The sequence below is a fragment of the Bos javanicus genome, chromosome 20, assembly GCF_032452875.1.
Source record: "Bos javanicus breed banteng chromosome 20, ARS-OSU_banteng_1.0, whole genome shotgun sequence".
Classification (NCBI taxonomy): domain Eukaryota; kingdom Metazoa; phylum Chordata; class Mammalia; order Artiodactyla; family Bovidae; genus Bos; species Bos javanicus.
In genome coordinates, this window is record NC_083887.1 from 71,078,360 (window position 1) to 71,101,669 (window position 23,310).

Consider the following 23,310-nt stretch of genomic DNA (forward strand, 5'->3'; position numbering starts at 1 on the left):
CTTGACAGAGCCCGGCATCTCGGCTCCAGGGTCAAGCATGAGGATGAGGTTGGGGTGGACACCTTGGCCACCCCCGGCCCGAAATGCTGAGGCAGCAGGTCAGGGGCCTGAACCCACTGCCTTCTCACTAAAGGCTGAAGTTCTCCAGGCTCAGGTGCGGGTGGTGAGGGTCCGCCGGGGTCCCTGGGCCTGTCCCTCCCCCGCTGCCGTGATGCGTCCCCGGGGGGCGGGGCCGCCTTTATGATGCGTCTTGGGTCCTGTGGGTCTCTCATTTGGGCCTGGGCTGAGTGAGAGGCGCCTGGGCTTCCCCAGCTCACCCAGGACCTGAGAACTGAGAGGAGAGAGTGCTCGAGGAGAGTGTGCTCCGCGTGCTCGTTGTGGCCGCGCCTTCTGGCTGCGAGGGAGGTGGGTGCCTCGCCTCCGTTGGCTCTGCCCAGGCAGAGGGCAGAGCCCTCTATCGCAGGGGGCCCCCTGGACATCCATCCGCAGAGAGCCCAGGGCCGTCAGGGCACGAGCAGACCTGGGTTCAGGAGTGGCCGGCGTCTGCGCTGCATTCAGAGGGCGTGTGGTGCCCGGACACCTGTTCCGGGGAGGACAGGAGCAGCGTGGGTCGGGAGGGGAGGGGTCCTGTCCGTACCGCCAACGGGCCCGGGGGAGACCCGGGACAGCCCGGCCGCCTGCCCCCTGGTCACCACGGCCGGCTCGGCAGAGGCTGCTCGGGCCCGCGTAGCTCGGTGCTGCTCGTGTTGGGGGCCCGGAGGTGACGACACCTCACATCCCAGCACCAAACAGACCAAGCCTCAGGGACGACGGAAAACCAGACGCGGGAACCAGAATAGAGCAGAAAGGGGTCCTGGGCACCGCCACACCCCAAACGGCCAGTGTACCGAGCCCGACCCAGCGGTCTGCCCCGGTGATGCCAGGATGTCCTGAGGGAGCGGCCCCAGGACGGGGCTGAAGGGAGGCGGCGGCGGTGGGCGGGACAGAGGGCGTACGGGCCAGGACCCGGAGCTCGTCTAGGACAGCCTGAGCGCCTGGGCTGAGCAGGTCCGTGGTGTGTGTGTGTGAGATGTGTGTGTGTGAGGTGTGTGACGTGTGTGTGTGTGAGGTTTGTGTGAGGTGTGTGAGGTGTGTGTGTGTGAAGTGTGTGTGTGAGGTGTGTGAGGTGTGTGTGTGTGAGGTGTGTGTGAGGTGTGTGTGTGTGAGGTATCTGTGTGTGAGGTATGTAAGGTGTGTGTGGTGTGTGAGGCGTGAGGTGTGTGTGAGGTATCTGTGTGTGAGGTATGTAAGGTGTGTGTGGTGTGTGAGGTGTGAGGTGTGTGTGAGGTGTGTGTGTGTGAGGTGTGTGTGGTGTGTGAGTGTGAGGTGTGTGGTGTGTGTGGTGTGTGAGGTGTGTGGTGTGTGAGGTGTGTGGTGTGTGAGGTGTGAGGTGTGTGTGAGGTGTGTGAGGTGTGTGTGGTGTGTGAGGTGTGTGTGAGGTGTGTGTGTGTGAGGTGTGTGTGGTGTGTGTGGTGTAAGATATGTGTGATGTGTGAGGTGTGTGAGGTGTGTGTGGTGTGTGAGGTGTGTGTGTGGTGTGTGAGGTGTGTGAGGTATGTGTGGTGTGTGTGATGTGTGTGTGTGAGGTATGTGTGGTGTGTGTGTGTGAGGTGTGTGAGGTGTGTGAGGTGTGTGGTGTGTGAGGTGTGTGTGGTGTGTGAGGTGTGTGTGGTGTGTGTGTGTAGTGTGTGTGGTGTGGGGTATGTGAGGTGTGTGAGGTGTGTGTGGTGTGTGTGGTGTGTGAGGTGTGTGAGGTGTGTGAGGTATGTGTGGTGTGTGTGGTGTAAGATATGTGTGATGTGTGAGGTGTGTGAGGTGTGTGTGGTGTGTGAGGTGTGTGAGGTATGTGTGGTGTGTGTGTGTGTGTGTGTGTGAGGTGTGTGTGGTGTGTGGTGTGTGTGGTGTGAGTGTGTGTGTGAGGTGTGTGAGGTGTGTGTGGTGTGTGTGTGTGTGTGGTGTGTGAGGTGTGTGAGGTGTGTGTGTGTGTGTGTGTGTGTGAGGTGTGTGAGGTGTGTGTGTGTGTGGTGTGTGTGGTGTGTGAGGTGTGTGGTGTGTGTGTGAGCTGTTGTGTGTGAGGTGTGTGAGGTGTGTGTGGTGTGTGAGGTGTGTGAGGTGTGTGTGGTGTGTGAGGTGTGTGTGTGTGTGTGTGAGGTGTGGTGTGTGAGGTGTGTGTGGTGTGTGAGGTGTGTGTGGTGTGTGGTGTGTGTGGTGTGAGGTGTGTGTGGTGTGTGAGGTGTGTGAGGTGTGTGTGGTGTGAGGTGTGTGTGGTGTGGGAGGTGTGTGAGGTATGTGTGGTGTGTGTGGTGTGAGGTGTGTGTGTGTGTGGTGTGTGTGGTGTGTGAGGTGTGTGAGGTGTGTGTGGTGTGAGGTGTGTGTGGTGTGTGAGGTGTGTGAGGTGTGTGTGGTGTGTGAGGTGTGTGGTGTGTGTGGTGTGTGAGGTGTGTGGTGTGTGAGGTGTGTGTGGTGTGTGGTGTGTGTGTGAGGTGTGTGTGGTGTGTGAGGTGTGTGGTGTGTGTGGTGTGAGGTGTGTGGTGTGTGAGGTGTGTGAGGTGTGTGTGGTGTGTGGTGTGTGAGGTGTGTGTGGTGTGTGTGGTGTGTGTGGTGTGTGAGGTGTGTGAGGTGTGTGTGGTGTGTGAGGTGTGTGTGTGTGTGTGGTGTGAGGTGTGTGTGGTGTGTGTGGTGTGTGAGGTGTGTGTGGTGTGTGAGGTGTTGTGGTGTGTGTGGTGAGGTGTGTGAGGTGTTGTGTGTGTGAGGTGTGTGGTGTGTGTGTGAGGTGTGTGAGGTGTTGTGGTGTGTGAGGTGTTGTGGTATGTGAGGTGTGGTGTGTGAGTTGTGTGAGGTGTGTGAGGTGTGAGGTGTGTGGTGTGTGAGGTGTGTGGTGTGTGTGTGAGGTGTGTGAGGTGTTGTGGTGTGTGAGGTGTGTGAGGTGTTGTGGTGTGTGAGGTGTGTGAGGTATGTGTGTGTGCTGTGTGTTCTGTGGTGTGTGTTGTGTCCACGTGCAGCAGCACTGTGGTGCCGTGTCTCAGGACGGGTGAGACAGGAGGTCCTATCCCCGCAGCAGCTGCTGGGCCTGCCAGGTTCCCGCTCCTCGTGCGGCGGGGGTGGTAAAGGCAGCGGGGGTGGTGGCAGTGGCCAGGGAGGATCCAGCCTCGGGCAGAAGGCCGGGCCCCCATCGAAGTCCCCGGAGGAGGGCGGGCACAGCTGCGGTGCACCGAGGCAGATGCGCTCTCCCAGCCCCGGGTGCCCTGATCCCCGGGGCCCTGACCCCGGGGGTGCTGCCCAGGACGGGCAGGGGCAGAGGTCCAGCCTCGCAGCCTGTCTGCCCTCCCCAGGTCCCCAGCATTAGAACCAGCGCACAGACCCCCGACGACCCAGCGCAGAGCAGAGAGGAAGGTCTGCAGCCACCGCCGGCCAGGTCTGCCTGTGGGGGCTCCGCGTGGGGTGGGTGACCGGGCTCCCCGCGTCCGAGCACGGCCAGCGCTGTGGGCTCTGGCTTTCATGCAGACACACTGGCTCCCCCCACGGCCTGGATGCGAGGTGCCCGGGGTATCGGGGTGAGTCTCAGATCTGAAAATGTGAGTAGGTGCCCCGAGGTGCCTCCTTCTGTCCTGCCTGTGGTGACAGCCTGCCTGCTCATCTCAGGACAGGAGACTCGGCACTTGAACTTGATTAAGTGCCAGTTACATCGCGTTGTAGGTAATGCCACTGTTTTCTTCCGGGACACTGAGGACTCTGTCCTCAGAACTCCCATCTTCACCGCCGTAGGTTATTTCTTTTTTCCCTGCTTGGTTCTTGGAATGTGATTTAGGGCTGAAGTCTTCAGTCCCCTGCAATACACACACACTTTTTTCTTTGTTTCTTCTCTTACACCCTCTTCCTTTTCCTCGCCTGGAAACCCTAACAGACCAGCGTCATGCTGTGTCTCCAGCTTTGTGATCTGTGAAGTTTAATCTTATAACCATCGCTTCCCCACACCTCTGTTCCAACACCTGCAGGAATCCTTGACGCGACCTTCTGTGTGCCTGCTGTGTGGGAGTTGACATCAGCCCTTCCATCACGTGCTTCTACCTGGGGATCATGTTTCAGCTCCAGGCCTGCCCCTCAGGGTTCTAAGTCCCAGACGCCTTGGTCTCATTGCACAAATGTGCCGTTCCATTTGCTAGACCCCAGGAAACTCAGGGCCGCCGTGGCCTCTGTCTGCGTGGCGTCTCATCCAAGGACCTGGGTAGACGGCCAGCAGAGGCAGCAGCTGACATCCGCCCTTAGGACAGCCCCCAGGGGGAGTCACAGCTCACACAAGAGTCGGAATATTTTTCAATGTTTCTGTCAGTAATGAACTCCTGTCAGCTACACTTGCTGTGTAGGCTGTGCACAGGGTCTTCTAAACTCCCCCAAGTTCCACCTGTAGCAGCTGTTAACAGTGTCACCCCTCCGACACCTACAAACACCCCACAGCCTCCCCCGGACACGTCCCTTCCATTCCTGGCAGGCCTGCCCACCTGATGGGCCAGAAGGGCCCGGTTCCCTCCCACCCCTGCAGGGCCCACCCCTGGGCCAGGACCCTGGCCTGCAGCCCTCCTGCCCTGGGGAAACACACAGGGTTTCTGGTGGGTAAAAGCATCTGACCAACCCGGCTCCTGCTGCCTTTTGCTCCCACTCTGGGCTTTCCCAGGGATGCGGACCTCTTCCTCATGTGGGTCCCCCACGTCCGTGGATTTTCTGATGAGGTGTGTGCGTTTCTAAAGTGACCAGTAGACAGTCGCTGTAGGTGGCCCGCCGGCTGCAAGGGACTGGTAACTGCCCTCCCTGGGGTCCCAGCAGGGGTGGGGGGGCCCGGGGACCACACCCCCCCCGGAACTGCTTGCCCAGCTGTGACGTCCAGGGTTGCATGGGCTGTGGACAGGCATCCATGGCCCCCTGTGCCCCTGCTGTCTTGCAGATGGCCTTCTGCGCCAGGAGGTCGAGGCGGGTCCTCTCAGAAGCTGCGTCCAGCAGGAACACGCAGGTGTCGCCGCCCCGCCTGTCCAGGGTGAATGGCTGGTCGCGGCCCTTGCATTCCTTCCAGATCATGGCCTGGACTGTGTTCCTGACTCTGGCCTTCACCACCTTCGGGGTCTTCATCCCCCTCCTGCCACGTGACTGGAGATACATTGCCTACAGTGTATCCTTTTCCCAGGGACAGCCTGTGGTCTAAGCTGGGAGGGGCTTCCCAAGGGGCCTCCAGCAGGCCTGGCTCCACCCACAGGGGTGGTCAGACCTGCCTCTGCCCCGGCTCCCACGGTTCAGCCATGGTTCACCCCCACCGTCTACACCAGAAACCCCACAGCCGCCCTCCAGTGGCTGTTGGATCGGGGTCCCGGCTGCCAGTTCCCACCTGTGCTGGGCAGGGGGAGGGTGCTCGGCTGGCAGTCAGGACGAGAGGGTCCTTGGTGGGCAGAGACCCCAGGAGGGGAGGAGCTGCAGACGGGCCGCAAGCTGCCCTGACTGTGGCTACACAGCCAGTCTGTGCTGTCGGAGAGGAACGGTGCGCATGTGCACGCGTGTGCACATGTGCATGCGTGTTCATGTTGTGTGCGTGTGTGCATGTGAATGTTGTGTGAATGTTGTGTGCGCGTGTGCATTGTATGTGCATTGTGTGTGTGCATGTTGCGTGCATGTGCACTCACGTGTGCACGTGTGCATGTGTGTGCTCGTGCGTGCACGTGTGTGAACACATGTGCACGTGTGTGCATGTGCATGTGCATTTATGTGCATGTGCGTGCCTGTGTATGCACATGCATGCGTGTGCCTGTTGTGAGCATGTGTGTGTGCATTTGTATGTGTGCGTTTGTGTGCATGCACACGTGTGCATGTGTCTGCGTGTGCCTGTTGTGTGCCTCTGTGTGTGTGTGTGTGTATTTGCTTTCTCCATCTGTCTGGCTGCATTGGGTCTTAGCTGTGGCTCTCAGGATCTTTAGTCGCAGCATGTGGGGTCTCGTTCCCTAGCTGGGGTGTGAAGCTGGGCCTCTTGCATTGGGAGTGCAGAGTCTTATCCACTGGACCAACTTGAGGTGCTCACATGCCCCCCTCAGGGTCAGGTGCATGGAGCTCCCCCTCCACACCTTCCCACTGAGGCACTGTTGTCTGTGGCCCCCAGAGTGGCCTTGTTCTGGGCACAAGACATCTGATCCCTCGGGTGGGCGTCAGGGTGGTGTGGGGCTCCGCCAGGAACCCTGGCCCCCACCCAAGGGCCACGGCACATTAGAGCCCGTGGACCGGTTGTGTGTTAGTCACTTCAGTCGTGTCCAACTCTGTTACCCCCTGGACTGTAACCCAGCAGGCTCCTCTGTCCATGGGATTCTCCAGGCAAGAATACTGGAGTGGGTTGCCATTCCCTTCTCCAGGGGATCTTCCCAACCCAGAGATCGAACTCACGTCTCTTACATCCCCTGCACTGGCAGGCAGGTTCTTTACCACTAGGGCTCCCTGGGAAGCCCCGTGGACAGGCTGGGCTGCTGTAAAGTGGGCACTGGAGCCGTCTTCTGAAAGTAGGGTGTTTGCGCCTGCGCCATCGCTCTGCACTGAGGATACGGGCTACGCCGCCCACCCGCCAGGTGTCTGAGGCCAGGAACTGGAGGTGGCAGGGCAGGAAGGGCCCTCACGGACTTGCAAAGCTGCCCGAGTCTTGAGCTCAGCATCTTGCAGCTTTGAAAGAGCAGGGAGAACAAAGTGATGGACCTCAAATACCAGGTGCTAATTAAGACTGCCAGTCTTGCGCCGTGTCTCACACATGCTGAGCATCTTTAAAGCTCCCTCATGTGAGGAGATGTCGCTGGAACGCCCAGGCTGCCTCTGACAAAGACGTCTGTCTCTACACCCTTCTGCTTTCTCACCTAAAAAATCCTGGAAAGTTACCACCTGCTCCCTAATACCAAGGTTGGCACTTCCCCATTTCTAAAGTCCTTTTGCAGACGTGGGGCTGCACTGAGCCCCAAAGCACCCCCCCCACCGCCCCACCCAGCCTCCATCAGCCAGAGAAACCAGGGCATCTGTGTGGGCATCTCTCCTTCAGATGAGGCCTGTCTGTCCCTGCCCCTGAGTTAGCAAAGACTTCTTTGTGTAAGACTTGCCATGATCAATTTCCTCAGTATAGAAAAGGCTTTTCAGCTTCCTCTGTTTCATCTTGTCTGTTCTGGCAAGTTGTGTTTTGGGGAAATTTAAGTGTCACATTTCTTGGAGTAAAGCCCTTCACACGATCTCCTGTTATCAGGCCAGAGTCTGTAGGGTCTGTAGCGATGTCACCAGTGATCAGTCTTCCTAGGGTTTATCACTTTTATTGATTATTCAGGTTATGTGCTTTTGGACTTACTGATTTTCCCTGTTTACTTTCTCTGAATTTCTGCTTTTATTTTTACTATTTCCTTTCAATGTACCAGCTTTAATTGCTCTTTTTCTACCTTCTTAATGTGGAAGCTTCAGTCATTGGTTTTATTGTATCTGAAGCTGTAAGTTTACCTCTAAGCACGCACGCACACAGACCCAAACACACGCACACACACAAGTATACATACAATGCACAAGGGACCCACCGGCCACCCACATGAACACCCGCAGCGTTACGCACGCTGAGGCACAGATGCACAGGACGGAAGTGAGACGCCTGAGACGTTTGGGGGGAGCGGGGCCGTGCCCCCTGCCAAGCTCCTGGGAGCCACCCCAACTCTGCTGGCCCCAGGACCAGGAGTCCACTGGCTTCAGATCCGGCCGCCTCTGCGTCCTCACAGGGTCATCCCCATGCATGTCTGAGTCCTGGGCTTCTCTTCTCGTAAGGACACCAGTCCCATGAGATCAAGACACATCACAAGGACCTCAGCTTAACTTGACCATCTGCAAAGACCCTATTCTCAGGTGAAGCCATGACAGGTGCTGGGGCTGAGACCGGCGCCGTCCAGGGCACAGCTGCGCCTCACCCACGGGGCTCCCCTCATGCTGTTGGTGCTCAGTCGCTCAGTCGTGTCCAACTCGTCGTGACCCATGGACTGCACACACAGGCTTCCCTGTCCTTCACTGTCTGCAGATCTTGTTCAAACTTATGTCCATCGAGTTGGTGATGCCATCCAACTTTCACATCTCTTTTGCGCTTTCTCCTTCTGCCTTCAACCTTGTCCACCATCAGGGTCTTTTCCAGTGAGTTAGTTCTTTGCATCAGGTGGCCAAAGTATTGGAGTTTGAGCTTAATCATCAGTCCTTCCGATGAATATTCAGGACTGATCTCCTTTAGGATGGACTGGTTGGATCTCTTTGCAGTCCAAAGGGCTCTCAAGAGTCTTCTCGAGCACCACAGTTCAAAAGCATCAATTCTTTGGCACTCAGCTTTCTTTATGGCCCAACTGTCACATCCGTACATGACCACTGGGAAAACCACAGCTTTGATGAGACGGGCCTTTGTCAGCGGAGTGTTATCTATGCTTTTAACACGCTGTCCAGATTGACCGTAGCTTTGTGCTGGGCTATGACCCAGTCTCTCTGCTCTCTTTTGACCCGAAACTTAGCTGAGTTTTGGCCCTGGGAGTCTTCTCAAGTGGCCCATGTGCCCTGTCCAGTAGCCCCTGTGAGCGCTCGCCTGCTTTGTGCTCGGCAAGGAGCCCCAGGTAGGCAGTCCTTGCTCCCCCCCGCCCCGCGGCCCCCGCCCCTGGGTGGCTCAGCACCCAGTCTCCGTGAGCCCCTCCTGCCTGTCCCAGGCCGTGGATACAGGGTGGCCTTCCTGGCTGCCCAGAGCCTGAGGGACGTGTTTTCTGATCAAGTCTCCTGCGGCCCAGACCCACCCTGTCACAGTGAAGTCCCTGAAAGGTGGCAGTGCGCTTGAGTGCTGCTCTCTGGCCACGGGGGGGCGCCAGTGCCCCTTGGCACCTGCAGGAACCCAGGAGCAGAGCCAATGGAGGGCCAGGGTCAGGGCTGTGGGGCTTCCGGAAGTAGGGCAGCACCCTACAGGCCCCCTGGAGATGGGGGGGTCAGCAAGTTGGACCCTGGCCGCCCTGTGTGTGCGGGAGGGGCAGGAGGGGTGGGGGTCTTCGGGGACTCAGGCCGTGGGGGTGCAGCCCCAGTGTGGGCTCCCCCCGGCCCAGGGCGGGTGCGGCAGCCGGGGGACAGGGCGGGTGTCCTGGCCTGCGCCGGTGCTGTTTGTTTACTGAACACAGATAGTTGCTAGGGGACCAGCCACGTCCTCCTCCTGGGGCGGCTCGGGTCCTGTTTGCTGGAAGTGAGACGCCAGACCAGGTTCTTTGTATTATTAACTTGAACCTAAGACTCTCCTGAGATAAAATTACATCCGAAAGTGAAAGCCGGCAGCTGGAGGGTGCGCCACCCGCCTGCACCCATCTGTTCTGGGACTCAGTGCCACTCCCCTTGTGTGTGACCAACGGGAATGGCCAGGCGATCGCGGGCAAGCATGGCTGACCTGGCCTGCCCACCTGCAGATGGGCCCAGGTGGGTGCCTGCCATGGACTCTTGATGTCTGAGGGGCCCCAACAGGTTGGCCCACCGTGTCTAGGTGGCACGCTGTCCTGGGGTCCCTGGCACCTGCAGTTTTGGGAAGTCCACAGGGCAGCCTGTCGGCTGTGGGTCGGGCGTCTCTGCTTAAGGCCGAGGGTCTGAGCGTGGGCGCTGTGCCCATACTCCCTGCCTGGTCTCGTGGGGAGAGAGCACGTGGGCCACCCGCCTGCCGTCCTGCCCACGGTCCCAGTGGGCTGGTGACCCCGGTGGGGTCAAGCCCACTGCGGCCAGCAGAGCAGGGCCTCACCTGGGCAGCGAGCCACTTCCTGCCCCCGCCGGCCCCTCCCGTCCGCGCTCCGGATGTGCTCCCGTTGCCCCGGGAACCACACAAACAGAGCGGCCCACTGTGCTCCGGGAAGTGGGTGCCAGGGGTCAGCAGGCACAGACCATGTGGTGTCCCCGGCTGTGACACCGCAGGCTGGCCGTGGAGCCCCGCCCACCACCCCACACCCTGCGCGGGGCAGGGCCCCCGTCTGCTGGTCAGCATGGGAGGAGACGGGCCTCATCCCCGCCCAGCCCTGCAGGGCCCCTGGCCACGGGAAGGGCCCCCGGCCACGGGAAGGGCCCCAATGACTCCGAGGGATCCAGCAGCCCCACCCCCATGGGGGTCCCCAGCCCAGCTGGTCCTTGGTCAGCTGCGCTTCCCACGTCCTTCCTACCATGTGCCTGGCCAGCTCTGACTCGGGCAGCAGGTCTGACCCGGGCACCAGCCCTCCAGTCATCCCCACCCTCTGGCCCCACTCACTGCAGACTGCACGGTGGTCTCCGTGCCCCTTGGCTGGCCCGGGCCCCTCTCGCCCCATGCCTAGCACCCAGGGCCCGGGGTCTGCACTGGAGGCTGGAGGACAGGGGGTCAATCAGCTTCGGGCAAAGCAGCACCCACTGAGGCCGGCCGCGCCCTGCAGGTGGTGGGTCCAGGGAGGCCCACGCAGGCGTGAATGGGCACCCAAGCCTGGGGGGCCCTGCCGAGCCAAGCGCCGCAGGGGCCGCAGGAGCCTGGACCCGACGGCAGTGCTGGGTAAGGAGGGCCCGGGAGGCTGGCCCTGCCCAGAGCCCACACACGGCGTGGCCCTGCAGACCCTGCCTGTGGGCGGGGAGCAGACCAGAGGTTCTGCCCGCCGCGCCCAGGCGGCCCTTGTGGAGCAGGCCTGTGCACCCAAACCCCTCCGCAGGACCGTCCTGGGAAGCAGGGCAGGGCTGAAAGGAGCCAGAGCTGTGCTTCCTCCCATCTGTTTGGTTTCCATGGGGACAGTGTGTTGGTCCCTGGAGAGAACGTGCAGAGGGTGGATCTGAGCACGTCAGCTCACCCTGGGAGCCCTGGGGGTGGGGGAACGCTGAGGGGGCTGAGGGGGAGACAGACAGACAGACAGAGACGGAGACGGAGACGGAGAGAGACAGAGACACAGGGACAGACAGAGACACAGGGACAGAGTGACAGAGAGGGGGTGGATGCCGAGAGGGCTGGGGGAGAGAGAGAGACAGAGACACAAGGACAGAGAGACACAGAGAGACTGAGACAGACAGACAGACACAGACAGTCGTGGGCCCACTGGCCACAGAGGCTCACTGGCAGGTGTTTGAACCCTCCTACCCTCCTCATTTTCTGAGGACTCAAGCTCAGCATGGCTCCCCTGCCCCAAGGACTCCCACGGGCACGCACAGGCCTGACCTGCTCCTCCATGAGGCTCAGGGGGGTCTCAGGGCCACGGCCCACCATGCTCTGTCCCTGGAGGATGGAGGGCTCAGGGGTCCTGCTGGGCACGTGGCTATCAGAGGGGCGGGCCTGCTCCCTGCCGCCAGCCATGCAAGGGCCCCCCCAAACCCCGCCGGCGGCTGAGGGCCCAACCACCCACCTCCTGGGCGGGCCCCGCGCGTGCTGCCTGGGCAGAGTTTCTCCTTGACGTCCCTGCAGGTGACCGGCGGGATATTCTTCTTCCACTTCTTAGTCCACCTGATCGCCATTTCCATCGACCCGGCCGAAGCCAGCGTCCGCTTGAAGAACTACTCCCAGCCTATGCCGACCTTCGACCGGTCCAAACACCCGCACGTCATCCAGAACCAGTACTGCCATCTCTGCGAGGTCACCGTGTGTGTGTCTGGCGCGGGCAGCCACGGCAGGGGCGCCGCAGTGTGTCCGGGGTTGAGGAGGGGTTGCGAGCAGGCTGGACTCAGGCTCCCCTGATCCCTGGCAGGTGCCCAGCACAGCCCCCTTCAGGAGGCGGGGTCCCAGGCACAGCCCCCTGCCCCCTCCTGGGCCGAGTACCTGCCTGAGGTCTCAGACGAGCTGTTGACCCGGCTCTGCCCGGCGCCCCACCACACAGCCTACTGACAGGCTGCCTTGTCCACCCTTCCTCCCAGGAGTGCCAAAGCCAAGCATTGCAGCGCCTGCAACAAGTGTGTCTCAGGCTTTGACCATCACTGCAAATGGCTGAACAACTGCGTGGGAAGCAGAAATTACTGGTGAGGGTCCCCCCCCCCCGCCCCTGATGGCAGAGGGGCCCTGGTGGAGGGCAGGACCCACCTCTTCAGCCTGCTCAGTGCCCCTCCTCTGGGGCACAACCCCTCAAGGTGCCTGCTCCCTGCCTGCACGCCTGGAGGAGGGCTGAGGGTGCTGAGCTCACGGGCACTGCAGGTCCTGACACAGAGCGGGCTGAGAGGGGCTCCGGGCGGGGCAGGTGAGCCCAGGAGTCCCCATGTCCACAGACAGGGTCAGCAAGATGGTGCCATCGGGGGACAGGGGGCTGGAGGCCTGGGGGCAGGTGTAAGGGACCTTCAGGAAAAGCAGGGAATCAACTAAGTCTCGGGTGAACCAAGACCCTGTTTAATGTTGAAAACGTTAAAGGTGTAACAGCAGGAAGACTGAAGGAAGACACTTCAGTGAAACCACACTCCGAGAATTGCTGCCTAGGGTTTATTGTTTTGGAGGGAGAGACATTATTCTGGTCACAGGCTCTTGACAAGGGTCCTAGGGCTCAGCGGGTTCCAGGGGGCTTGGCGGGGGTCCTAGGGCTCGGTGGGGGTCCTGGGGGCTCAGCAGGGGTCCAGGGAGCTTGGTGGGGGTCCTGGGGGCTCGGCGGGGGTCCTGGGGGCTTGGCGGGGGTCCAGGGGGCTCGGCGGGGGTCCCGGGGCCCAGCAGGGGTCCAGGGGGCTCGGCGGGGGTCCCGGGGCTCGGCAGGGGTCCCGGGGCCCAGCAGGGGTCCAGGGAGCTTGGTGGGGGTCCTGGGGGCTTGGCGGGGGTCCTGGGGGCTTGGCGGGGGTCCGGGGGGCTTGGCGGGGGTCCAGGGGGCTCGGCGGGGGTCCCGGGGCTCGGCGGGGGTCCCGGGGCTCGGCGGGGACACTCCAGAGCTGGCGGCACCCGTCCTGGGCCGTCGGGCCCGGGCACTCAGCCAGCTCTGCCCTCAGGTGCTTCTTCAGCTCGGTGGCCTCCGCTTCGGCCGGTCTCCTCTGCATCATCATCATCCTTCTGTACATCTTCTTCCAGTACTTCTTCAACCCCGCCACCCTGCGCACTGACGCACGCTACCGGAGTACGCGCCCCCGACCCCTGAGACCGGCTGCCCGCCCACCCCCCGCCCAGGGGGCCACATGGGGCAGTCTGGGCCCAAGCACCTGTCCAGAGCTAGCTGTGGGGCGAAGACATTTCAGCTGAAACGGCCTTCAGTGGCCCGCACACAGCCCCTCCCTGCTTCTCCTCACTTGGTTTTGGAACCTGTGTGGTTGTGGTGTCAGGCCCCCTTGTCAGAGACTGTGTCCTGGAAACGCCCCCAAGGTGGTGGCTGTGGCCTTTCAGCTCTAGGGACAGTGGGGAGGACCCAGCACAGTGGACGCCAGGGTCAGGCTCTGTGACCTGGGCACTTAGTTACCCTCTCCCAGCCTCACCTTCCAGACCCATAAGGGGAATCGTAATGCCCACCTCAGAGAGGAGGGCCTGCAAGGGCACTTAGGTCAGGCAGAGCAATGAGCAGGGGCCCACCTGGGCAGGGAGGGGCCCACCTGGGCAGGGAGGGGCTCACCTGGGCAGGGAGGCGCCCACCTGGACAGGGAGGGGCTCACCTGGGCAAGGGGGGACTCACCTGGGCAGGGAGGCACCCACCTGGGCAGGGAGGGGCCCACCTGGACAGGGAGGGGCTCACCTGGGCAAGGGGGGACTCACCTGGGCAGGGAGGGGCCCACCTGAGCAGGGAGGGGCTCACCTGGGCAGGGAGGCACCCACCTGGGCAGGGAGGGGCTCACCTGGGCAGGGAGGCGCCCACCTGGACAGGGAGGGGCTCACCTGGGCAGGGAGGGGCTCACCTGGGCAGGGAGGCGCCCACCTGGACAGGGAGGGGCCCACCTGGGCAGGGAGGGGCCCACCTGGACAGGGAGGGGCTCACCTGGGAAGGGAGGGGCCCACCTGGACAGGGAGGGGCTCACCTGGGAAGGGAGGGGCCCACCTGGACAGGGAGGGGCCCACCTGGACAGGGAGGGGCTCACCTGGACAGGGAGGGGCCCACCTGGGCAGGGAGGGGCTCAGCTGGGAAGGCAGGGACCCACCTGGGCAGAGAGAGGCCCACCTGGGAAGGGAGGGGCTCACCTGGGAAGGGAGGGGCCCACCTGGACAGGGAGGGGCCCACCTGTACAGGGAGGGGCCCACCTGGACAGGGAGGGGCTCACCTGGCAAGGCAGGGGCTCACCTGGGAAGGGAGGGGCTCACCTGGGAGGGAGGGAGGGGCTCTCCCAGTGCCAGGCGCTGACCCCAGGACGCACCTGATGAGGCGCTGCCTCCACAGGTATCTCCAACAAGGACACGTGGCTGCTGTTCCTCCCGATCTCCCCCGTGAGGACCAACCCCTGCGTCCTCCTGGCGCTCGGGCTGCTGGTGCTGCTGCTGGCGCTCATCAGCCTGCTGCTGCTCGGCCACCTGCTCTTCTTCCACCTCTACCTGAGTACGTGCTCCCCGGGTCCCCTCTACCTGAGCAGGTGCTCCCAGGCTCCCCCTCTATCTGAGCAAATGCTCCTAGGCTCCCCTTCTACCTGGGCAAGTACTCCCAGGCTCCCCTCTACCTGAGTACGTGCTCCCAGGCTCCCCTCTACCTGAGCATGTGCTCCCCAGGTTCCATCTCTACCTGGGCACATGCTTCCCAGGTTCCCCTCTACCTGAGTACATGCTCCCAGGCTCCTCTCTACCTGGGCAGGTGCTCCCAGGCTCCCCCTCTACCTGGGCACGTGCTCCCCAGGTTCCATCTCTACCTGAGCACGTGCTCCCCAGGTTCCATCTCTACCTGGGCACGTGCTTCCCAGGTTCCCCTCTACCTGAGTACATGCTCCCAGGCTCCTCTCTACCTGGGCAGGTGCTCCCAGGCTCCCCCTCTACCTGGGCACGTGCTCCCAGGCTCCCCCTCTACCCGAGCACGTGCTCCCCAGGTTCCATCTCTACCTGAGCATGTGCTCCCCAGGTTCCATCTCTACCTGAGCACGTGCTCCCCAGGTTCCATCTCTACCTGGGCACGTGCTCCCCAGGTTCCATCTCTACCTGGGCACGTGCTCCCAGGCTCCCCCCTCTACCTGAGCACGTGCTCCCCAGGTTCCATCTCTACCTGGGCACGTGCTCCCCAGGTTCCATCTCTACCTGGGTACGTGCTCCCCAGGTTCCCTTCTACCTGAGCACGTGCTCCTAGGCTTCCCCTCTACCTGAGTACGTGCTCCCCAGGCTCCCCTCTACCTGACTACGTGCTCCCCAGGCTCTGCCTCTACCTGAACACGTGCTCCCCAAGTTTGCTGGCCTTCACCCCTGTGCTCACATGGGTCCCCGGCAGGCCGCCCCCTCCAGCAATGAGTTCAGGGTAGAAAGGAACACCCCAAGAGGGCAGAGGGCTGAGTTCTACTCTGAGACCTGCAGAAACAGAGGGGTAGAAAGTGGGCAGTGCCAGTGTTGAGAGAGATGCGGGGATGGAGTCTGTGAGGCAGGAACAGGGCGTTTAGAGAAGCACCCGCCAGAATCCCGGACGATAAGAACATTGGACCCGCCGACGCCGTCTCCAGCTCCTGTGTGGTTGGGGGGCAAGGAGGTGGAGGACGAGCCCCCGCAGACACGGGGCCCGAGGCAGAGCCACCAGGCCAGCACACGGCCGCGGCCGCAAGGAGCCTGGCCCGGCTGTGGCGAGTGCTCAGCGAGCCAGGGGGAGATGGCCTCAGGCAGAGGCGTGAGGAGGCTCCGGGCAGCTGCACAGAGGCCGAGGGTCAGACCAGGGACGCAGGCCCGTCCCGCATCTCCTCCTCTGTGGGCTCACCGCCGTCCACGCCCGTGTCACTCCAGGCGGGCTCCAGGAGACACGCAGAGCCTGCCGGCAGCCTGCGTCTGGGGGCTTTGTGCAGACCTGGGCAGAAGAGTGGATGTCTTCACTAGAACGTCAGCAAGGCCCAGTTCTCATCCCCAGACTGTGACGGCCTCTGAGGGTGTGTGCAGTCAATGGAGAAAGAATTGAAGGCCCGAGAAGAAGCAGCCCTTGTAGGAGCCCCCGGGGAGGGGCCGAGCCCTGGCCCCCCTTGGGGAGCAGACCCCCGCCAGGGGCTGTGGGGGCGGCGGCCTTCCATCTGCTCCTCAAGCTGCAAATAGGCTTCTGTGGGTGGCCTTTTCTCTTTCCAGAAATAATTATAAACCATCTGTTCCCATGTTTGTCAGTTTTCGGAGAAAGAGAAATGGAAAAGTTAGGCCCCACCCCACACCACCAGGGCGGAGACACGTGACTGGATCGTGTTTCCTTCCGTTAGTGGTGGTCTTCTGTTGACAAACACATTAGAGACTCTCATAACCTGAGCCTGTCTGCCACGTGCTGGCCGCTATCTCACCTTATTTAAGACACAGCTGCACCCATACTGCTGCGGGCCTGTGAGGCCCCCTGGGGCCAGGGCGGGTGGGCTCCACGGGTGCGGGCACCTGCCGGCTGCGGCCTGAAGGTCAGCCAGGCTCGGGGTGGCCTTCCGGCCGCTCCCCAGGCTCCAGGCTGGGAGCAGCTCCCAGCACTGCGGGCGGTGGATGGGGGGCGGTGACTCTGTCTCTTGCCTGTGTTCTCCTTTCTAGTGGCCAAAAGGTTGAGCACGTTTGATTACATGACACAGGGCCGCCAACAGCAAAAGTCGAAACACGAGACAGGGAAGAAGGATGTGAGTTTACAAATGGAAAATCTGTCACAGGTAGGGCGCCCCTGCTCCCCCATTTATCCACCCAGGACTGGGGGCTGCCCAAGGCCACCTGTCACAGGTACTGGTGCCCCTGCTCCCCCATCTATCCGCCCAGGACAGGGGGTGGCCCAAGGCCACCTGTCACAGGTACGGGCGCCCCTGCTCCCCCATCTGTCCATCCAGGACTGGGGGTGGCCCGAGGCCACCTGGAGGCCGGGCCCTCTGTGCTGGTGAGGTGGGGGTGGGGTGTTGCACGCATATGTGAGTGTGTGATGTGTGTGATGTGTGTGATGCAGTGCACGTGCGGGGTTCTGTGTGTGTGGGTCTTTGGCGAGTCTTGTGAGTGTGTGTGTTGTGTCGTTTCTGAATTCACTCTCCACAAGACCAAGCCCACAGGGCTGACTCCTTTCAGACCCACCCATTTCTGCAGCTCCTTATCAGAGTTAACTTTTAGTCTTTAAAGGTCACCATTCAGAAAATGAAAATATAAGCCACAGAGAGAAATAATTATTTGCAAATCATATACATGTACCCAGAATATGTATAGAACTTTCAAAAGTCAATTACAAGAACACCGACCAGGTTTTTTAAATGGGCGAAATATCTGAACACACTTCACCAAACCCAGATGGTCAACATCAGCATCGTTCCACATTAAGGAAACACAAGCTAAACCACGATAAGACACCGCTACTCGCCCCCCAGAGTGGCCGTAATCAAAAAGCCCAACCACCAGGGCTGGCAAGGCTATACACAGCAGGCTCACACGTGGCTGGCGGGGTGTGAAGCTACAAGCCTTTGCAAAGAGTTGGCATTTTCTTCTAAAATAAACACATCTCTTGTGACCCAGCCTTCTCCTTCCTGTTTCTTACCAACGAGAAGCAGAGACACTCACACATGAGCAAGGGCATGGGGAAGGGGGCTCCCCCGTGAGACCCCGAGGCACCTCTCCTCCATGTCGGCTGCAGATGCACGGGAGCTGTGCTGGCAAGCGCAGTGTCCACAGTGGCGGCATCCTGTGCTTCCCCCCACAGCCTCTGGACAGCTCCCTGGGATCCTCCGAGCAGGGGTAAGTAGCTATATTCTCCTCTACTGCCTTGCTTTAAAAAATCGTTCTTTTTTTCACAGAATATCCTCCATACTCCTTGCTAACACTTTCGTAATTTTTATTTGCTTCATATTTTGGTTTTCAAACCATCTTCAATTAATTTTTTTTATTTAGTGAAGTAGGAGCCAAGGTTGTCTTATTACAGCCTAACTGGTGGTTGTTGTCTTGTTAACTAAATGGTCCTCTTTTCCTCATCCAGTCTAAGGACGCCTTCCTGACGCCCCAAGTTTCCCTGGAAGCTGATCTATCTGCTTCTGGACACTGGTCTGTCCATCTGCTGTGTGTCCTACAGGACACTGTGCTGTTTAAGGACTGGACTTTACTTGCTGCTGTTCCCTCACTGAGTTAAGTCCGACTCTGCGACCCCATGGACTGCAGTGCGCCAGGCTGCTCTGTCCTCCACTGTCTCCCGGAGTTTGCTCAAACTCATGTGCATTGAGTCGGTGATGCCATCCAACCATCTCATCCTCTGTTGCCCCCTTCTCCTTTTGTCTTCAATATTTCTCAGCATCAGGATCTTTTCCGGTGAGTCAGTTCTTCTCGTCAGATGGCCAAAGGACTGGCGCTTCAGCTTCAGCGTCAGTCCTTCCAGTGAACATTCAGGACTGATCTCCTTTAGGACTGACTGGTTGGATCTCCTTGCAGTCCAAGGGACTCTCAAGAATCTTCTCCAGCACCACAGTTCAAAAGCATCAGTTCTTCAGCTCTCAGCCTTCTTTATGGTCCAACTGTCACATCCATACATGACCACTGGAAAAGCCATACCTTTGATTAGATGGACCTTTGTTGACAAAGTGGTATCTCTGCTTTTTAATACACTGACTAGGTTTGTCACTGATTTCCTTCCAAAGAGCAAGCGTCTTTTAATTTCACGGCTGCAGTCGCCATCTGCAGTGAGTTTGGAGCCCAAGAGAATAAAGCCTGTCACTGCTTCTACTCTTTCCCCTTCTATTGACCGTGAAGTGATGGGACCAGAGGCTGTGATCTTAGTGTTTTTCATATTGAGTTTCAAGCCAACTTTTTCACTCTCTTCTTTTACCCTCATCAAGAGGCTCTTTAGTTCTTCTTCACTTTCTGCCATTAGAGTGGTTTCATGTGCATATCTGAGGTTGTTGATATTTCTCCCAGCAATCTTGAGTCCAGCTTGAAGTTCACCTAGCCCAGCATTTTGCATCAGGTACTCTGCAAAAATAAGCGGTGACAATATACAGCCTTGACGTACTCCTTTCCCGATTTGGAACCAGTCTGTTGTTCCACGTCCAGTTCTAACTGTTGCTTCATGATCTGCATACAGGTGGTCTGGTATTCCCATCTCCCATCACTTGAAGAATTTTCCGTGGTTTGTTGTGATCTGCACATTCAAAGACTTTAGTGTAGTCAGTGAAGCAGAGGTAGATTTTTTTTTTAGGAAATCTGTTGCTTTTTCTATGATCCAACAGATGTTGGCAATTTGATCCCTGGTTCCTCTGCCTCTTTGATACCTTCATGGTCCACTGGAGAAGGAAATGGCAACCCACCCCAGTATTCTTGCCAGGAGAACCCCATGAACAAACAGTATGAAAACGCAAAAATATAGGACGTCAGAAGATGAGTCTCCCAGGTCGGAAGGTGTCCAATATGCTCCTGGGGAAGAGTGGAGGACAATTACTAATAGCTCCGCAAAGAATGAAGCGGCCGGGCCGAAGCGGAAACGACGCTCAGCTGTGGGTGTGTCTGGTGGTGAAAGTAAAGTCCAATGGCTGTAAAGAGCAATATTGCGTAAGAACCTGGAACGTTAGGTCCATGAATCAAGGTAAATTGGACGTGGTCAAGCAGGAGATGGCAAGATTGAACAGTGACATTTTAGGAATTGGGTGAACTAAAATGGATGGGAATGGGAAAATTTAATCCAGATGATCATTATATCTACTACTACAGGCAAGAATCCCTTAGAATAAATGGAATAGCCCTTATAGTCAATCAAAGAGTCTGAAATGCAGTACTTGGGTGCCATCTCAAAAAAGACAGAAAGATCTCAGTTTGTCTCCAAGGTAAACCTTTCAACGTCACAGTAATCCAAGTCTGTGCCCCAAGCACTATTTCTGGAGAAGATGGAGTTGAATAGTTCTATGAAGACCTACAAGACCTTCTAGAACTAACACGAAAAAAAAAATATATATATATATATATATATATGTCTTTTTCATCACAAGGGACTGGAATACAAAAGCAAGAAGTCAAGAGATACCTGGAATGATAGGCAAGATTGGCCTTAGAGTACAAAATGAAGCAGGAAAAGGCTAACAGAGTTTTGCCAAGAGCCTGGAGAACTGTCGACAGAGGTTGGTAACATTGTACAGGAGGGAGTAACAAAAACCGTCCCAAAGAAAAAGAAAAAGAAAAAGAAGGCAAAGCGTGTGTCTGAGGAGGCTGAGCAAATAGCTGAGCGAAGAAGAGAAAGATACACCCAACTGAGTGCAGAGTTCCAGAGACCAGCGAGGAGAGATTAGAATGCCGTCTTCAATGAACAATGCAAAAAAATAGAGGAAAACAACAGAATGGGAAAAAGTAGAGATCCCGTCAAGAAAATTGGAGATATCAAGGGAAAATTTCATGCAAGAATGGGCATGATAAAGGACAGAAACAGAAAGATCTGACAGAGGCAGAAGAGATGAAGAAGTGGTGGCAAGAATACACAGAAAAACTATACAAGAAAAGGTCTTCATGACCCAGATAACCGTGATGGAACGGTCACTCGCCTAGAGCCAGACATCATGGAGTGCAAAATCAAGTGGGCCTTAGGAGTCATTAGTATGAACAGAGTTAGTGGAGGCGATAGAATTCCAGCTCAGCTATTTAAAATCCTAAGGGATGATGCTGTTAAAGTGCTGCACTCAACATGGCAGCAAATTTGGGAAACTCACCAGTGGCCACAGGACTGGAAAAAGCCAGTTTCCATTTCAATCTCAAAAAAGGACTTCATTTAGCTACCTTTTAATACCTGGCAGGTGAATCCTCCTCTCATATTTTTGTTTTTCTTTACATTTGACAATTCCTTCACATTTATTTTTCCCTATAGGCTTAAATATCATTTTGCGCAGTTCCAAGAAACCTGGGATTTGAACTAGAGTTAGGTTAGGTATGCACTTTATGTGAGAGGGACAAAGCCTGCCTTCCCACCTGCCCACTCAGCAGCTGTGTTGAGAAGAACCAGGAAGCCAGTCTCCTGGGGTGGCGGGGGCATCGAGGGCCTGGAAGTGCCAGGCACACCTGCCCCTCGCGGCCTCCTTCTTCCTGGAAACCTGCAGGGCAGGCACTAGCGTTCCTGGCGGAGAAGATCGGGCTGCTGGGGCTCCACATCTCCCCTCTCTCCAGCCCAGCTGGCAGAGAGACCCGGGAAAGGCAGGCGTGCACCGGGAGTCCATTTCCCCAAAGCTGACAATTGCTGCAGATTTCTGCTTAATGATCAGGGAGTATAGCTTAGTGTGAAAGGTCAGTCCCTTTCAAACATATTAGGAACTTACTGGCACTTAGTGAAAATCTTAGTCAGCTTGAATTCCAACTTCAAGAATCACCCAGCTATAGAGTCCTTTACATAAAATCTAAGAATAGTTTTTCCTTTATCCTTTGGTGAGAAACTAACTGGAATCAGTCTGGAAACTTAGCTCTAAAAGTAAACAAGACAAAAGCCTCTTTTTTTTTCTTCAAATTGCCTAATCAATGTATACTCATTACACAAAATTTGGAAACTGCAGAACTTCCCAGTGTGAAAACGAACATCCCTTCTTCCCCCCGGGCGCCACTGCTGGCACTTCGATTAGTGTTTTTCGAGTCTTCCTTTAAAAATGTTTTGTGTGTATTAGCATACATCATGTCTTATAAAGTTATAATCATATTGTAGAACTCTTTAGAAGCCTTAAAAACTTCATATATTGTGAATATATGGCTTTTTACGAATATAAGTTATTGCATCTTTGGAATGTACTGCATTCCTCATTTTTGGAATACTATTCTTCATTTTCAGTCTAATCTTGCATTCCTTTACTGAAAGGTTGATTGTGTGGGAAGTGTGCAAGTTTCCCACCGTCCAGACCCAGTGAGCAAGAGAACATGCGTCCCTTTTGCTTCGGAAATCTTCCTGGGCTCATCTGCAGTCAGCCTAGCGACGGACTCGTTGTTGTTCAGTCAGTCGTGTCCGACTCTTTGTGACCCCACGGACTGCAGCACGCCAGGCTTCTCTGTCCTTCACTATCTCCTGGAGTTTGCTCAAATTCATGTCCATTGAGTCGGTGATGCTATCCAACCATCTCATCCTCTGCTGCCCTCTTCTTCTTTTGCATCAAGTGGCCAAAATATTGAATATTTTGCTTCAGCATTTATCCTTCCAATGAATATTCAGAGATGATTTCCTTAAGGATGGACTGATTTGATCTCCTTGCAGCCCAAGGGACTCTCAAGAGTCTTCTCCAACACTACAATTCAAAAGCATCATTTTTTCAGCACTCAGCCGTCTATATGATCCAACTCTCACAGTACATGACTACTGCAAAAACCAGAGCTTTGACTACACAGACCTTTGTCAGCGATGGTCTCTGAGCGATGGTCTCTGAGTGATGTCTCTGCTTTTCAATGTGCTGTCTGGGTTTGTCACAGCTTTCCTTCCAAGGAGCAAGCGCCTTTTAATTCCATGGCCGACTCACTGTCCACAGTGATCTTGGAGCCCAAGGAAATAGTCTGTCATCCTTTCTACTTCTTCCCCTTCTATCTGCCATGAAGCGATGGGTCCTGATGCCATGGTCTTAGTTTTTTGAACTAAGCCCTCCTTTTCACTGTCCCCTTTCACCCTCATCAAGAGGTTCTTTAATTCCTCTTCGTTCTGCCATTAGAGTGGTATTGTCTGCATATCTAAGTTAAACAGAGTGAGAATATACAGCCTTGATGTACTCCTTTCCCAATTTGGAACCACTCAGCTGTTCCATGCCCAGCTTTAACTGCTGCTTCTTGACTCTCATACAGGTTTCTCAGGAGACAGGCAAGGTGGTCTGGTATTCCCAATCTCCTGAAGAATTTTCCACAGTTTGTCGTGATCCACACAGTCAAAGGCTTTACGTAGTCAGTGAAGCAGAAGTAGATGCTTTTCTGGAATTCCCTTGCTTTCTCTATGATCCAGTGAGTGTTGGCAATTTGATCTCTAGTTCCTCTGCCTTTTCTAAATCCAGCTTATACATCTGGAAGTTCTCAGTTCACGTACTGCTGAAGCCTAGCTTGAAGGATTCTGAGCATAACCTTACTAATATGTGAAATGAGTACAATTGTCCTATAGTTTGAATGTTGTTGCCCTTCTTTAGGACTGGAATGAAAACTGACCTTTTTGAGTCCTGTGGGCCCTGCTGAATTTTCCAAATTTGCTGATGTATTGACATGCTAACTTTAACAGCACCATCTTTTAGGATTTTAAATAGTTCAGCTGGAATTCCATCACCTCCACTAGC

At 57.1% G+C, this 23,310-nt stretch overlaps 1 protein-coding gene across 8 annotated transcripts in view; it reads left to right on the top strand.

The window, feature by feature from the left end:
- The first annotated feature begins 288 nt into the window (after positions 1-288).
- LOC133233808 (probable palmitoyltransferase ZDHHC11B) overlaps positions 289-23,310 on the top strand; it is a 47,006-nt gene continuing 23,984 nt past the window's right edge. For 3 of the 8 annotated variants that reach the window (XR_009731875.1, XR_009731876.1, XM_061393946.1), the window contains exons 1-9: positions 289-405; positions 3,372-3,454; positions 4,979-5,200; positions 11,483-11,658; positions 11,929-12,030; positions 12,973-13,097; positions 14,340-14,495; positions 16,631-16,743; positions 17,766-17,800. Coding sequence is in view for 6 of the 8 variants with exons in the window: in XM_061393946.1 (XP_061249930.1) it covers positions 4,979-5,200; positions 11,483-11,658; positions 11,929-12,030; positions 12,973-13,097; positions 14,340-14,495; positions 16,631-16,743; positions 17,766-17,800 (929 nt within the window). In the remaining 2 variants the exon portion in view is untranslated. Of the gene's footprint in view, positions 406-2,786; positions 3,455-4,978; positions 5,201-7,124; positions 11,144-11,482; positions 11,659-11,928; positions 12,031-12,972; positions 13,098-14,339; positions 14,496-16,630; positions 16,744-17,765; positions 17,801-23,310 lie in introns of those variants that run through there. The other 5 variants (XM_061393940.1, XM_061393944.1, XM_061393945.1 and 2 more) reach the window with 5 other exon arrangements.